The 15400-nt window shown below is 40.4% G+C and overlaps 1 protein-coding gene across 3 annotated transcripts in view; it reads left to right on the top strand.

Annotated features, from left to right (window-relative positions):
* Nucleotides 1-15400, top strand: part of FSTL5 (follistatin like 5) — a 540589-nt gene that overhangs the window by 82049 nt on the left and 443140 nt on the right. For all 3 annotated transcript variants that reach the window (XM_007071285.3, XM_043545924.1, XM_007071286.3), the window contains one exon: nt 5872-5905. In XM_007071285.3, the coding sequence (XP_007071347.2) occupies nt 5872-5905 (34 nt within the window). The remainder of the gene's footprint in view (nt 1-5871; nt 5906-15400) is intronic.

Here is a 15400-nt window from a genome sequence, read left to right as displayed (position 1 = left end):
TGACTGAGTGTGCAGGTCAGAGACTTGATTTACTCTGGGTAGCTAAAGGAGACTGGGGTAGAAGTGGTCCAGGGAGGCAGTGGCTTAGCACCCCAAGGTGCTGAGTGTAGCTGCTCACCACTGGGTCCTGGCCCAGAGGCAGGTGGTGAGGGCAGGCCTAGGCTCCTCTCTACCCACTGTAACCCTTCTGCCCGTCAGAGTTGGCAGCAACAAGGGCCGGGTTCAGTATCTAGGGGTTCCATTCCAATAACACAATGCAAAACCGGCTCGAGCTCCCACCCAGTGACCTGGGACAAATATATACCACTGCCGCTGGGCGCCTACAAGAGGCAATACTTCCTCTCTTGCAAGCACAGAGTCTGAGTGTAGAAAAAAGCCTTTTAATAACAGAGAGAAACAATGTGGCATTATGTTGTGGAAACACCACCAACAGGATTCATAACACAACCCATGAGCAAAAAACCCACCCCAAGCAAATTGGGGCATGTCCTTTCCCTTTGGTTCTTGAGTCTAGCAACCCAAAATCACCCAAAGTCCCAAAAATCCAACGACCCAAAAGTCTCTGTTCCTGGTCAGGGCAGCCCCAGAGTTCAAAAGTTTATCTGCAGAGTTTTACCTCCCAACCTGGGTGGAGATGGTAGGGGGGGGGTTAAGGGGCACCTTACATGGTCCAAAGCTGATTGCCCCACTCTCCATGGGCTCCGCTCTGCCAGCCGCCCCCATGTGCTGCTCCAGGCATCCGACAAATTGCTCTGCTCCACCAGCCGCTCTGCTCTGCCAGCTGTCCCACAAACTGCTCCACCATATATCTTCAGGCTCCCCCATTACTTAACATAACACTCAGTGATTTCAGCTCTTCGTAAGTTTAGCTCTTTTGTGATTTCAGCTTGTAGTAGGGGAGCCTCAGTGCTGGTGCACCATTAGCCCAAAGTGAATTCAGCTCAGTAGCCTGTAACTAGACTCCTAATGGAATCAAAATTAGCTCTGATATTCCACAGTGGAGAGAGGAGGAAGTGCAATTAGCATGTAAGGCCCTTACCAGCGGGCCCATACCACCAAGTATTAATACATATCCCCAACCTCTCTCCATTCACTGGGGTTTGGAATGCATGACCCTTGCCTAGCGAGTGCTGCTTAGTTGATGGTGAGTCCCTCCATCATAACAAAAGGCCAAGTACAGTTCCACTGTCCTTGATTCACATAATCAGGATAATAACAGTTTATTCCTGCCCCAATAACAGAGTAACTGGGGCTCCTGCGGCAGCCAAAGTGACCACCTAGGCAGGGTGGGTGTGCCTATGCCAATGAGATCAGCCCCTGAAGTTCTTTTCCACAACCCACCATGACTCGCCACCAGATGTCAGGGTAGAGCTCATCCTGACTCTGCTTACACCACTAAGGGAGGACATTACAAATAGTAGAGTCTTCACCTAGGGTGAGAGACCAGCTGAAAAGACCTTGACTATTCAAGGGCCCAGACCCCAAATTCCCTGTGCTTAAATCCTTGGGGGCAGGAGCAGAGAAGGACAGGACTGTGTTTTAACAGGGAGATGATCTGCCAATTCCCGTCTGACCTTAGGGAGCACTGCTGGTGATTGTTCACTTTAAACATACCCATATGCAGCATGTTCAAAATGCGCCTCATTCTAGATCACTGGTCCCCAAATTGTGGGGTGCACCCACCTAGAGGGTCATGGAGCACCACCCAGTCTCACTTTGCCCCAGCTCTGCTCAGTTGCTGACTCCAGCCATGGCCCCTGCTTCCAGCCACTGCTCTGACCTGCAGCTCTGTCCTCAGCCTCTGGCTCCTGGCCTAGCCATGGCTTTACACCTGGCCGGAGCCCTTGTCCCACCCCTGGCTCTGAGCATGGTTCTGCTCCCAACACTGCTCCTGCCCCCAGACCAAGCCACAGCTCCGGCCCTGTTCCTCACTGTGGCCCTGCTCCCGGCTCCAAACCGTGGCTCGGGGGAGGAGGTGTGGACAGAAGTAAGAGGCACTGTGATGTAAAAAAATTGGGGACCACTGTTCCAGATAGATACAGCATGGACCCGTGGCCACTAGGAGACTATCCTATATAAAGAGAATGTTTTAAAGTAAAAATAATAAATATGTTTGGCATCACGCAGGTGAGAAAGTCTCACAATGGAGTTAAGTTTCTGTCTATACTAGACTAATCAAATACTCTCTCAGTGCTCAGAGTAACAGCCATGAGTACTTGTGGCACCTTAGAGACTAACCAATTTGGTTAGTCTCTAAGGTGCCACAAGTACTCCTTTTCTCTCAGTGCTGTGATAATTTTGTTCCCTACAATTGTGGGATACCCAGTAGCTTTTTATATAAGTATGTAGAAACATAAAAGTAGCTTCAAGTGGTGAAATTTTGTCATTGCCAATAGGCAGAGACTGGTGTTAAGTCACAGCATATCATCACTTGGTGGCTTCTGGGAAAAAGGAATGTTAGAAGGGTACTCTGGAATCTAGACACAAGCATATAGCACTAGGAGAATCTGCTTCTAATTCCCATCCCGCCACCCATGAGATGTTCATTGTGTGTAATGTTTAGCTTGTTCATGACTGATACAAATGAATTTTATATGGGTACCACAATAATAGGAACCTTAGAAATACTTTAGATAGATGTTTGGTAAATGTTATAGATAAAGTAAATAGAATAATGCAATTGGACTTTAAGTGTAATCAGCCTGATTTATTTTTTGTAGGGAAACACACACACAAAATGCCCAGTATAGTTAAATTTGGTTAAGTATAGTTAAATGGTTAAATTTAAGATTAGTCTCTCATTACTAGTTATATATAAATTTGCCACAAAAACAAAACTCGAAGTATCATAGCTACTTTTCAAGTATTGTAAATACTCATGTGTTCCAATAAAAATAGATTCTTGATGAGGTATTTTGTGTTAACTTATTCTCAACACACATTGCTGGTATAATAACAGTTGATAGAGAACAAAAGATTTGAAAAAGTGCCCAAAATAAAGAAATCAGAGACTGACTGTTGTGGCAGCCATTGTGCAGAATAAGAATGTGCAGAATTATTATTATTATTGTGCAGAATAAGAATGTTTGAAGATTTGGGGACAGGTCTTATTCAGGTCATAGCTCCACTGAAGACAGTTTACACTTGAGGATATACCTCTCTTTTAAACTCTGAATATTTCACTAAGCAGTACATTTTCTTTATTGTGCTCCTACTTTAGAGAAAGTTATTAGGGTGTTTAGTGACCATGTGCAATTGTATGTGTGTACTTGTCAGACACCTACTTTGAGTTAGGTACATCCAAACTCGAATGTTACATGGACTTCAACACTACTAGAAAAGTAACTTGTCAATCAGAAAGTAAAATATGTTTAAAGATTAAATTAGAAGAATATGGTATGATGGCAGTTAGTGCTTGAATGAGAAATAATACTTCCTGGGTTGCCAAGCAACCAGCAAGATGTGTGTCAAATCGAGAGACAGATCTAAATGAATAAACAGAAGAGTTGTCTACTTTAGCTTTTGTTTCAGATGAGTGAGAGGGGGGCCCTTTGGTAAGTTAACTGGAAGGATTGCTGAGAGTTCTTTGTATCCTTCTGGGGAATTCCACAGCTTGCTTGACCCTTTTCTTTATTCCTTATCAATGATTTATTATTAATACTAGGTACAGAGTTCAAACTATTTAGTAAGTTATTGTTAAATTGCTATCCTATTCCTAATGGGAAAAAATAGAGCTTTTAAGATGGAAGCCACCTAACAATGAGTTTCTGTATTAATATGCTACCCTTAACCTTCAAATTCATTTTTTTTCACTCAAGATATTGCTTTATTATATGAGAACATATAACATAAATGGGAAAATACTGCAGAAAAAAGCAGAAATCTCTGTTCAAATGAAAAAAAACCAAACAAACCATGAATTCACTTCAACTGTTTTCACAGGCCTCTCTGTTCATTCTCCACAAATATTTGTAGGAGAGATTTGTAATTGTTTGCAGGAATGTTTGTGGCAAGTAAATGTCTTGTGGAAGCTCATTTAGATATATGTTTGTGGGAAGGTTGAGACTGGAAGTGCTTATGAAGACATCTTTAAATCTCTTTGATTTCCTTCCTCTTCGTTATAGATGTTTCTCTAATGAAATTGCCAGGCAAAAAAAAAAATAAAAATTAAAACCTGATTAAAGGAAATAGCTTTTTATGTTATAAAAGAATCAATGGTACAACCCACTGCCATACAATAAGTGGATAAGAACTTTTCAGGATTAAAAACAATTTGTAGCTATTTATATGGACAATGAGAGAAGATAGTGTAAATGTTGTCCTGAGCTTTGAAATGGCCATTACTGTCTCCCCAGCAGAAGACTGAGCTGATGCAGTTTTTGGCTGATCAGAGACTGATACTTTGATAGATAGCTGAGTCCCTCCATCTGAGCCAGTAAAATGACTTTGGGTCTGGAATCCATGTCAGGAGACACCTTGAAAGGAAGGAGGATAAAATAGTATGTGTCTGGTGCCCAGGGGAACAGGAGATGCATCTGCATCCCTCTGAATCTTAGGAGAGGAAAGGAGGCTCCAGGGATGCAGCCTGAGGAAAGTGAAGTGTCACTTCTGATGGAGCGCACCATTCCTGGATGAACCTACCGTGTGTTAGATGCTCATATTGCTCTGAGAGTTTGCCTCCAGGGTTGTGGTGTGGTTGTCATAGCTACCAATACTAACCAATTATTGTTCACGAGTGTGTGCACAAGCTCAGGCCTGTCTCAGGGATGAGGAAGCAACAGTTATAACATCTATAAGGGCTATAGATCAACCACTGATTACTTGGAATGAGGAGAAAACATCCCTTGAGGGCAAGTTATTGTGTAATTGTCCATCATGGGTTGTTTTGCACCTTTCTAAGGCACATCAGGTATTGGCTGTCAGAGACATTTTACTGGACTAGTCTGATCCCTACATTTCTGTGTCATCCAGTCAGGGAGTAGAAACAATATTATGTGGCTTAGGTGACCAGCTCCTCACCACACAGAATGACTGGTAACATTTGAAGATGTAGTGGAAGTATATTCATTGAAGGACAATTCATAGGCTAAATATGTATAAAGTGTTAATCGGACAATTGTTAATAATAATAATAATAATAATAATAGTAAGAAGAAGAAGTATTAATAAAATCAGAATATATTCCCCTATGTACAGTTCACCCAGATTTAGTCTTCTGAGTGTAAAAAGAACAGGAGTACTTGTGGTACCTTAGAGACTAACACATTTATTTGAGCATAAGCTTTCATGGGCTACAGCCCACTTCATCGGATGCACAGAATGGACCATATAGTAAGAAGATATATGTATAATACAGAGAACATGAAAAGGTGGAAGTAGCCATACCAACTGTAAGAGGCTAATTAATTAAGATGAGCTATTATCAGCAGCAGAAAAAAAAAACTTTTGCAGTGATAATCAAGGTGGCCCATTTAGACAGTTGACAAGAAGGTGGGTGTGAGGATACTTAACATGGGGAAATAGACTCAATATGTGTAATCACCCAGCCACTCCCTGTCTCTATTCAAACCCAAGGTAATGGTATCTAGTTTGTATATTAATTCAAGCTTAGCAGTTTCTCATTGGAGTCTGTTTTTGAAGCTTTTCTGTTGCAAAATTCTGAGTGTGTCTACTTTAACTCACTTTCTCTGCTTATTTTAAAAAAGGGATTCAGATCTCCTTTTCTTTAGCTAATTAAGTTTTACAGACACGCCAACGGACGTTATTACTTATATGGTGCTGTTCTCAGTGGAATAAACCTTTTCCTTGTTAATTTGCTAATACAACTAATACAGTTAATGACACATTTTTCTTTCTATTTTTTAATTCCAGCAAGAAAAGAGTCAAGAAAGTTCAAGAAATAAAGGTAAGTACTAGCTATTTTTAAAATGCAGAAATAATTTTAATGCCATTATCAGGAGCCTAATCTTCATAGCTGTTTAAAATAATCTTCATGTTATTTACTGAGTGTTTTAGTGTGATATAGAACCAAAGCCAAAGAACTTTTGACAAACCTACATAGAAAAAATATATATAAAAAACCTGGAGTTCACATTACTACATTTCCAACCCTTGCATAGAGTTGATCCCAATTTTATTTACAAATTATCCGGGCCTCAGTGGACCTCCTTAGGAAACAATAATATACTGTGTTTTAGGCAAGCATGCACTTCTTTATATTTATTTGCCATTGCAGTTTTCCTACATTTCAGTGATTATACACTAGATTAAAATATTATATCAGTGTAAAACAGCATGAGGCATGGAAATTGAAGGGCCTGGACCACAGGTGCTGAGTTTTTCTTTTCCCTAGGAATGCTCCACCCCCGGTCCGCACCGAGACCCCACCCCCGCTCCACTCCTCCCCTAGGGCCCTGCCTTCACTCTGCCTTCTCCCCCAAGGCCCTGCCCTCGCCCCAGCTCCTCCTGCCCCTGCTCCTTCCCCTCCCCAAGGCCCCTGCCCACTTGCAGCTCTCCGCCCTCCCCCCTTCCCCAGCCACCAATCAGCTGTTTGGCAGCACCTACAATCAGCTAAGCCAGGGTGAAACAGCTGATTGGGGATGCTCCAAACAACTGTGGCTGAGCACCGCTATTTTTTCCCCATGGAGTCAGTGCCTATGGCCTGTACCAAAAACTGGTCACTCTGGCTGAAGGAGGTGCAACAGATCTGTCTGCATAACATGATTTCCCTTTTCCATCAACTCCATGGGAGCTCCGCGAACAACCAGATCTGTTGTAAAAGGGCAGAGAATTCGTGCTCCACCAGATTCTCCTGCCACTCAAATTCAGGGGACAAACTTAAGAGTTACTTCAGCTAGTGTTTAGCTTCTGCAGTTATTTGCACTGATTACTCTTTTATACTATTCTAAGCAGGCTCTGAAGGCAGTGGCAGTCCAGGGAGCCCCTTCTCAGTCTAGTTCTTGCAGGAACTGCGCTGTGCAGATACAGAATTGAGGGAGAGGAATGGAGGGAGGGACAGGTGCCATTACAGAAGCAAGGGCCCTCCATGTGGTTTCATTTTGCTTCTTAGAGATCTCAGGAGACCCATGTACTTTGGGATTTGAACCCTTTGCCATTTCCACATGAGGAAGCAGACCACATTCCTCTGGCACAAGAAGTATAAAGAAATGCTATGCATGAAAAACTTGTTGAGTTGCCAAACCTAATTTCCAATATAGGTCTAATTTATTTCCACATATTATTTATACTGTGGTAGTACCTACAAGGCCCATCCCCATTGAGCTAGGCACTGAATAAGTATATAACAATAAGAAAGTTCCTGCCCTGAACAGTTTACTGTGCAAATATAAGACAAAAGACAAATGGTGGATACAGCACAGACAGGATGGGTGCAAGTAACAGTGAGATCATTCAAATTAGAGTGTTATGCAACAGTCACAGCATACCAGCTGCCTAATCCTTATCAAGTTTTTTGAAGCCATTATAGCAGAGTTGATTTTTAAGAATATATTTGAAGGAAGACAGATTTTTGCAGGGAACTGTTTCCAGGCAAACTGTTTCCACCCAAAGTTGGAAAGCTTGCCAAATGGTTAATGCAGGCTGGCATCACTAAGAGGTCAGACTATAGGCAGGGATCAATGTCTAGTTAGTACCACAATAGAGGTGAGAGGTAGTGCAAGGATAAGCCATGATGGGCTTTAAAAATAAAGACAAAGAGTTGGTGTTTGATGCAGTGAAGAAGCAGGAACCAGTTGAAGGATACAAAAAAGAAGGGTGACTTAGTTGAAGAGACATACCAGGAAAATGCTCTTTGCAACAGTGCTTTGAGTGAACATAAGTGTGCGAGATAACATCTGTCAAGCCAGAGAAGTGGAGGCTGCAGCAACATGTAGAGGAACAGAGAGGTCTAGCAACAGAATTTTATTTGATAAGATATTTATTGGCTTTTCTGTATAGTAACCTTTTCCACTATATTTATTATCATAATTATTATAATAATTTTGATGCTTTATCTGTATTGCATTTACTATTATTTTTTTGTTATGCCATGGGAGGAAATGTTGCTGCAACACAAAGAAAAACAAAATGAAACATGAGGCAGTTGAACAGAAGGGGAAAAACACTAAGCAATTAATATAAGTTAAAGTCCAAGAGGCTAGAATCTAATTTATGTATTGTATATGCAGCTTATTATAACAACCTCAAAAAACACAAAGCACTGTTAGTAGAAACTGCATATGTATATACACACTCACACAGTAGTTCTTGCGTTCATTTGTTCTCCTATGCTTCCTTGGCACAGCGAAGCCTGATTTTGCTTCTGAATAACAGGTAGATAGATATATTACAGTTTGTGTCTTGAATTAGTCTGAAATTGTATTTCTATTTTTTAACTGCACTACTGACACTGGTGCTGCTTACTCGTTCATTAATGTCCTGGTGAAGTGCTTAATTGTATTGTCTGAACTAGGTGTTACAATTTACAGTAAATAAAACAATAATTAGTATATATATAAATATAAAGCCCGCTTTCAATAGTCACAATTTGGGCCCCACTACCTAGAGCGGTCTAAAGATGTGGGCCAGATCTTTAGCTGGTGTAAATTGTTATAGCTCTATTGACCGCAATGGAGCTATGACAGTTTACACCGGCTAAGTATCTCCCCCTTCGTCCTTAGCCTGAAGAGTTTACAATCTAAGACATTTCACTATTGCCCTCGTGCATTTGTGTTTTCTCAGACAGCATAATCCACAGGTGAACCCTTCAGAACTCTCATTGGTATGCCATGATACATTGCTGAAAACATTCACTTACTTTATTCACCAGAACATTTAGGTGAAAATAAATTATAAATTTGTGGATACAGTACATAAGTACGTGCAGCTTTGTATCTACCCATGAGAGAGCTCTCAGGCCACTTATCCAATTCTTACAGCATTAAATTATCTGGAAGGTATGTCATGGGACATGCTGATTGGTTAGTTTTTATTTATTGTTTCTGGGTGTTACCTCCATGCAGTGAGGAATATATTAAGATAGGGAACCAATTACCTGCCAGTTGGCAGGGCTCACATGTTCAGAGATGCATTGGGCTATGAGTTTAGCAGACTAAATAAGTAAATAATTGTCAGGGGCTTACAAAAACTATGCCAAGCACTAGTTTCAGGGATAAATCCATTACCTCCAAGCAGTCAGTTAAATTGGTGTTCAGCTTCATGGTTATGACTTTGACATCTCTAAAGGAAATTTTTAATCTACTGATATTTCTGCATGCTGTGCATATCTCTGTTTACGCTGACAATCCAACTTTGAAGATTCCAGTGATTTGAAAGGACACTGAGGCACAAGGCACTCTCTGGAAAATTGATTCCACTTTTCTGCCAAATAGACACACGGATTGGATTTTACAATAATGTTCATATATTCTTTTGTGCTTTTGTTCATATAGTGCTTAGTGCTTTTCTCATGCGTTTCATTGTCACATTTTTCATTCTTTTTCTCTGTGCCATTGTGAAGTTTCCGAAAGTGATCCTTATTTTACATGTAGAGGAAGATGTGTTACAGTAGCAATGGTTGGATCAACACTAAATAATGTAAGGTTACATTCAAATTTTAGTTTATAGAAACTCCTTTACTGGCAACAGGGAGTCCCATTTCTCCTGTCATTCACTTCATAAAACTAATGTACTGTACCTATTCTTATGGTAAACTTAAAGTAGTTTTAAGTTTCCAAGACAGAATTTAATTATGTTTCCTACATCCTATGCACAGGATAACTACTGTGTACACTGTATGTTGTTCTGAGATAATGCCCTTCTAATTGCCTGATTCTAAAAAGAAGTAATAGACTCCATTAATAATAGTCTTTAATTGGGGATACATAAAACTAATAAACATCTGAAGTTCCTGAAATGTTCTGAACCTTTCAGGACCTCTGTCTTGTTTTAATTTGGAGGGTAAGTGAAGATCATGTCCAACAGCTTTCCCAAAATATAAATCAAGGGTTTTTTTTCTTCCAATTTTAATGATTTGCAGTACCTCATAACTCTTGGCTGCCAGTTATACTCCGATACCTTCTCCTTACCCTGGCATTTCTTTGAGTTTTTACCTTATAAGATACCTATCCAGCTAAGGCTTGATTCTGCATCGTTGAAGTCAATAGGACGTCTTCTGTTGATTTGATTTGGAGTAGGATCAAGCCTTTAGTATCTAAGTACGAGTCTATAATTGTCAGTCCTATAATAAATTCCTAGTGATTGTGTTGTATCATTTTTGATGCCGGAGTTTATATTTATATTTTGGTGTTTTTTTTCCTTTGCTCCTCTGTTCCAGCTGTTACTTCTGCTATCATCCTCAAGTCACTCACACCAAAACTGAAACAAATAAACTAACTGCTTTCTGTCTGTAATATTGTCTTCCTTGTTCCATAAAATGGATCTCTGAACTTTTACCATGCATAGCTTAAGTCAGAAGATTTGCTTCTGTTTACAAAGTTACATAATTTTAAAATGTTCCAATCACAGCTTTAGAATGTGCTGTCACCCTTCCTTATGTTACTAGAATATTTTTGAGATGATTGTGATTTCGTCAACATCAGAAAGAATATAAATTATGCTTAAAGTAAGTGAGGGAGTATCCTAACACAAGTCTCTTGTTTAATTATGTGCAAATTTAAACATAGCATGTGAGTGGTGGTAGAATAGGGCCTTAAAGTAAAGTAATGCATATAAGCTTGGATAAGGGTCTCCTGTCTAATTTTAGATATTTTAAAATATATGAAATGTAACATACCATAAACTGTTAGAAACTCAAATTAGAGTACTTATGTAAAATTGGTGTACTTGATCTGTTTTAATAGAATTCGTCTAAATAAAAACCATAACTAAATTGCAACTAGGATTGCTCAAATGCATATGCCAACAACACAATGATAATAAGGCAAGAAATGACCAGCTAGGACCTTGTCCGACCTTTGCAACCAATAACTACAGTTTAGCGTTCTCCAATATTCACCACTTCCAGATAAAATGAGCAGCCTTTTAATTCCAACAATGTGGGGTGCTGAGAAATAGTTTGTGGTCAGTCAGCTAGAATAGCAGAGTTTGCAATAAATAAATAAAGCACTGAGGTACAGTTTGTGGAGGCACAAATAGTCTAATAAATCACTGTGGTTCATGATCAAAAGTTGAACTCACACCAAAGCTGTTTTGAAATGCTCCCACAGTGAAAGTAGAAAAATAATTATAGCTCTATTTCTATTTCCTTTTTATTGATAATGACCACACCGCACCTTTAAGTAGGGGCAGCGGGCAGCGTGGAATGTGGCTGGCTGGCTGAATGAAGGGAAGAGTGCTTTATGGCTTCAGGGCTGCAGGGGTGGGGGGGAGCAAACTGCTGCAAAAGGGGACAGGGCACCCACTGACTCCTCCACTGGGAACTAGATGGGTAGGAGGGTTTAAAAGGGGCTAGCCCTGTGCATGAAGCCCCCTATTATATGGATCAGGCTGAGGCAGCATCTACCCTCCCTCCCCTTCAGGTGGTGAAATACCAGGTTTGGTCAAGACTTGCTGTGGTCATTGTGCTAGCCGTCCCTTGTTTGGTAGGGCTGGGAAGGAATTTTTCCCTTACCACCAGATTGGCCTAGGTGGAGTTGTTGGTTTTTTTGCCTTCCCCACAGCGGGTTCAGCAAGGGCTCTGTTCATGCATGGTATGAAGGGCAGTAGATTGTAGGTCGCAACTCATTATTTAAGTGTAAGGTGGATATCCAGTGCAGATGCTCCACAGGGAAGGAATACAGAGACCGGGTAAATGGCTTGGAAAAGGACTTAGAAAGGAGGTGCTTGCTAAAGGAGTGGAATGGGGGGATGTTTGGAGCTCCTATAACTGGTATCGCAGGCAGCCAATCCCTTTCTCATAGCTAGGGCCCTACCAAACTCATAATCTATTTTGGTCAATTTCACAGTTGTAGGATTTTAAAAATCGTAAATTTCATGATTTCAGCTATTTATACCTGAAATGTCATGGTGTTGTATTTTAGGGGTCCTGACCAAAAAGAAGTTGTGGAGGGATTGCAAGGTTATTTGGGGGTGGCGGAGGGGGTGCAGCACTGCTACCCTTACTTTGGTGCTGCTGCTGGTGGTGGCTCTGCCTTCAGAGCTGGGCAGCTGGAGAGCGGCAGCTGTTGGCCGGGAGCCCAGCTCTGAAGGCAAAGCCACTGTTAGCAGCAGAGCAGAAGTAAGGATGGCATGGTATGGTGTTGGCTCCCTTACTTTTGTGCTGTTGCCTGCAGAGTTGGGCCCTCAGTCAGGAGCCGCCACTGTCTGGCCGCCCAGCTCTGAAGGCAGCAGTGCAGAAGTAAGGGTGGCATGGTATGGTATTGCCACCCTTACTTCTGCGCTGCTACTGGTGGGGCGCTGCCTTCAGAGCTGGGCCCCCGGCCAACAGCCGCCACTCTCTGTCCATCCAGCTCTGAAGTCAGCACAGAAGTAAGGGTGGTAATACCGCTACCCTCTTAAAATAATCTTGTAACCACACTGCAACTCCCTTTTGGGTCAGGATCCCCAGTGTGAGAAACACTGGTCTCGCCCATGAAATCTGTATAGTAGAGGGTATACAAAACACCAGATTTCACAGCGGGAGACCAGATTTCATGGTCCGTGATGCATTTTTCATGGCCATGAATTTGGTAGGGCTCTACTTATGGCCCACCTTAACCGTCCTATGGGGGAAGTGGATGGTAAGGTCCCAGCAATGGATTGGCTGGGGGACCTGGATGGAAAAAGAGGGGGAGCTGGCGAAAGACCCTCCATGTAATTATTGAATGACATGGGGTTACCTGCACTGTACACTTTTATCTGCCAGGTAGTCCCAGACATCTAATAATAAAGTTGCGGCCTGATTAAAACCATATCAAACGTCTCCTGTCCTTCTTTCGGTATAACAATAGAACAATAGAAACTAATTTATAGTCAATGTCCAAGAACCCATTTTACCAAATATCAACAGAACGGAAAAACAAAACAAAATCTAAAGGACTAGCATCCTGCGGTCACTGACTCATTTGAAATCATACTGGGCAGAGCCCAATGTTAATTTGGGTCTTTCACATAATAACTTGTAAGAGAGAGAATAAAAATATAAAAAGGGGCCAAATGGATATTGGCAAAAGACAACATTTTTCAGTTTGTAAGCAATGGCATATGTGCTTGGTTGATTTGAATGGTGTTAAAATTTACAGTATAACTGTTTTTCTTTTATTTAAACTGCATTTTAGAAACTGACTAAAAATTTTCAGGTTTTTATGAACTGCTACTGATCAGCTGAGCATAGTGTCACCAACACACACAACTAAATAGAAGAATATTGATTGACAGCTCTTTAATTACAGTATTAGTTTCTCAAAATGTTCAATCCTTTTCATTTTATGCTTACTTTAACAATATGAATGCAAAATGACTGTTGACTTACAGATGAATTTCAAAAATGTAATTCTCTATTATTATGAACATATTGCCAGCCTTTTCTGATTTCATTAACAAACATCTGCCCCTTTTCTAAACTTTAGCTATCAGGAATAAGGAGTATACCATATGGGAGTCACTTGCATATCTTACTTGCATTTAGCACTTGGAAAAAGACGACACACATACACAATAGCAGTACTCAGGACCAATCCTGTTTGGAATGCCAGACTGATACTGTAGCTAGTTTCATAGTATTGTAAATGCATACACTTTTCTGTGCATAAACAAAAGTAAGAGGAGAAGGGAAGAACAGCTGAACACTGTTCAACATTAAAATATATTTAGGAAGGAGTCTAAAAGCGACCTTTGTCAAATTGATTGCCTCTGCTAGAAAATGGCCAGAAACGTTGTCAGATACTGTCAGATGCTAGAGAATGGGAAATACTTGACAGAAAATATTTTAAACATCTTATAGTATGGCAATCTTTGATATGTCTTTTAATACTGAACAAAGCAAACTACATTAAAATTTACAATATACTGTATCTGCTCCTGATATTACATCATATGCACACACTTCATTATATCACTGTATAAACATAATCTTTTGTTCCTGTTTGTCATGGGTCATTTGATACATGGCTGCAATTCTGCTCTCAGACACTGTTCTAAATTCCAATAACTCCACTATTTTCAATTAAGTGATGTTGGTGTAAGTGTGATCAGAATCAGGCCCAGAATATCTTGATACATTCTGATATGGACTGAAGTGATTTGTGTTTGAAGTGATTGAAAAAAAAAATCAGTTAAGCTCATGACTTTTTAATCCAAAATGTCCTTCATGCTGGAATAGAATCATGAACATATTTGGTCTATTACATTCATCCTACATTTAAATGAACAGTTTAACCATGCCCTTGAAAAGAAAGTTAAACATCTATTTTTTGGTTTGGGTGTCCTTTTGTTAGTATTACTCTAACTCACCTCAGGACAAAATGCAGAGACAAAATTTCTCAATACTTTAAATGACCGCTTCTTGAAGCAACTGGTACAGGAACCCACAAGGGGAGAGGCAACTCTCGATCTAGTCTTGAGTGGAGCGCAGGTCCAAGAGGTAACTATAACAGGACCTCTTGGAAATAGTGACCATAATGTAATAACATTTAACATTCCTGTGGTGGGAAGAACACCTCAATAGCCCAACACTGTGGCATTTAATTTCAGAAACGGGAACTATGCAAAAATGAGGAGGTTAGTTAAACAGAAATTAAAAGGTACAGTGACTAGAGTGAAATCCCTGCAAGCTGCATGGACACTTTTCAAAGACACCATAATAGAGGCTCAACTTAAATGTACACACCAAATTAAAAAACACTTTTTAGTAAAAGAACTAAAAAAGAGACATTGTGGCTTAACAACCATGTAAAAGAAGCAGATAGAGATAAAAAGGCATCTTTTAAAAAGTGGAAATCAAATCCTAGTGAGGTAAATAGAAAGGAGCATAAACATTGCCAAATTAAATGTAAAATGTAATAAGAAAAGCCAAAAAGGAGTTTGAAGAACTGCTAGCCAAAAACTCAAAAATTTTAATTAATAACAAAATGTTTAAGTACATGAGAAGCAGGAAGCCTGCTAAACAACCAGCGGGACCCCTGGACGATCGAGATACAAAAGGAGCACTTAAAGACGATAAAGTCATCACAGAGAAACTAAACGAATTCTTTGCTTCAGTCTTCATGGCTGAGGATGTTAGGGAGATTCCCAAACCTGAGCCGTCTTTTGTAGGTGACAAATCTGAGGAATTTTCATAGATTGAAGTGTCACTAGAGGAGGTTTTGGAATTAATTGAGAAACTTAACAGTAACAAGTCACCGGGACCAGATGGCATTCACCCAAGAGTTCTGAAAGAACTCGAATTTGAAATTGCAGAACTATT

This window comes from Chelonia mydas, chromosome 4 (assembly GCF_015237465.2).
Source record: "Chelonia mydas isolate rCheMyd1 chromosome 4, rCheMyd1.pri.v2, whole genome shotgun sequence".
NCBI classification, from domain to species: Eukaryota; Metazoa; Chordata; order Testudines; family Cheloniidae; genus Chelonia; species Chelonia mydas.
Note: the sequence above shows the minus strand (reverse complement) of the source record. Positions and strands in the feature narration are given on the sequence as shown.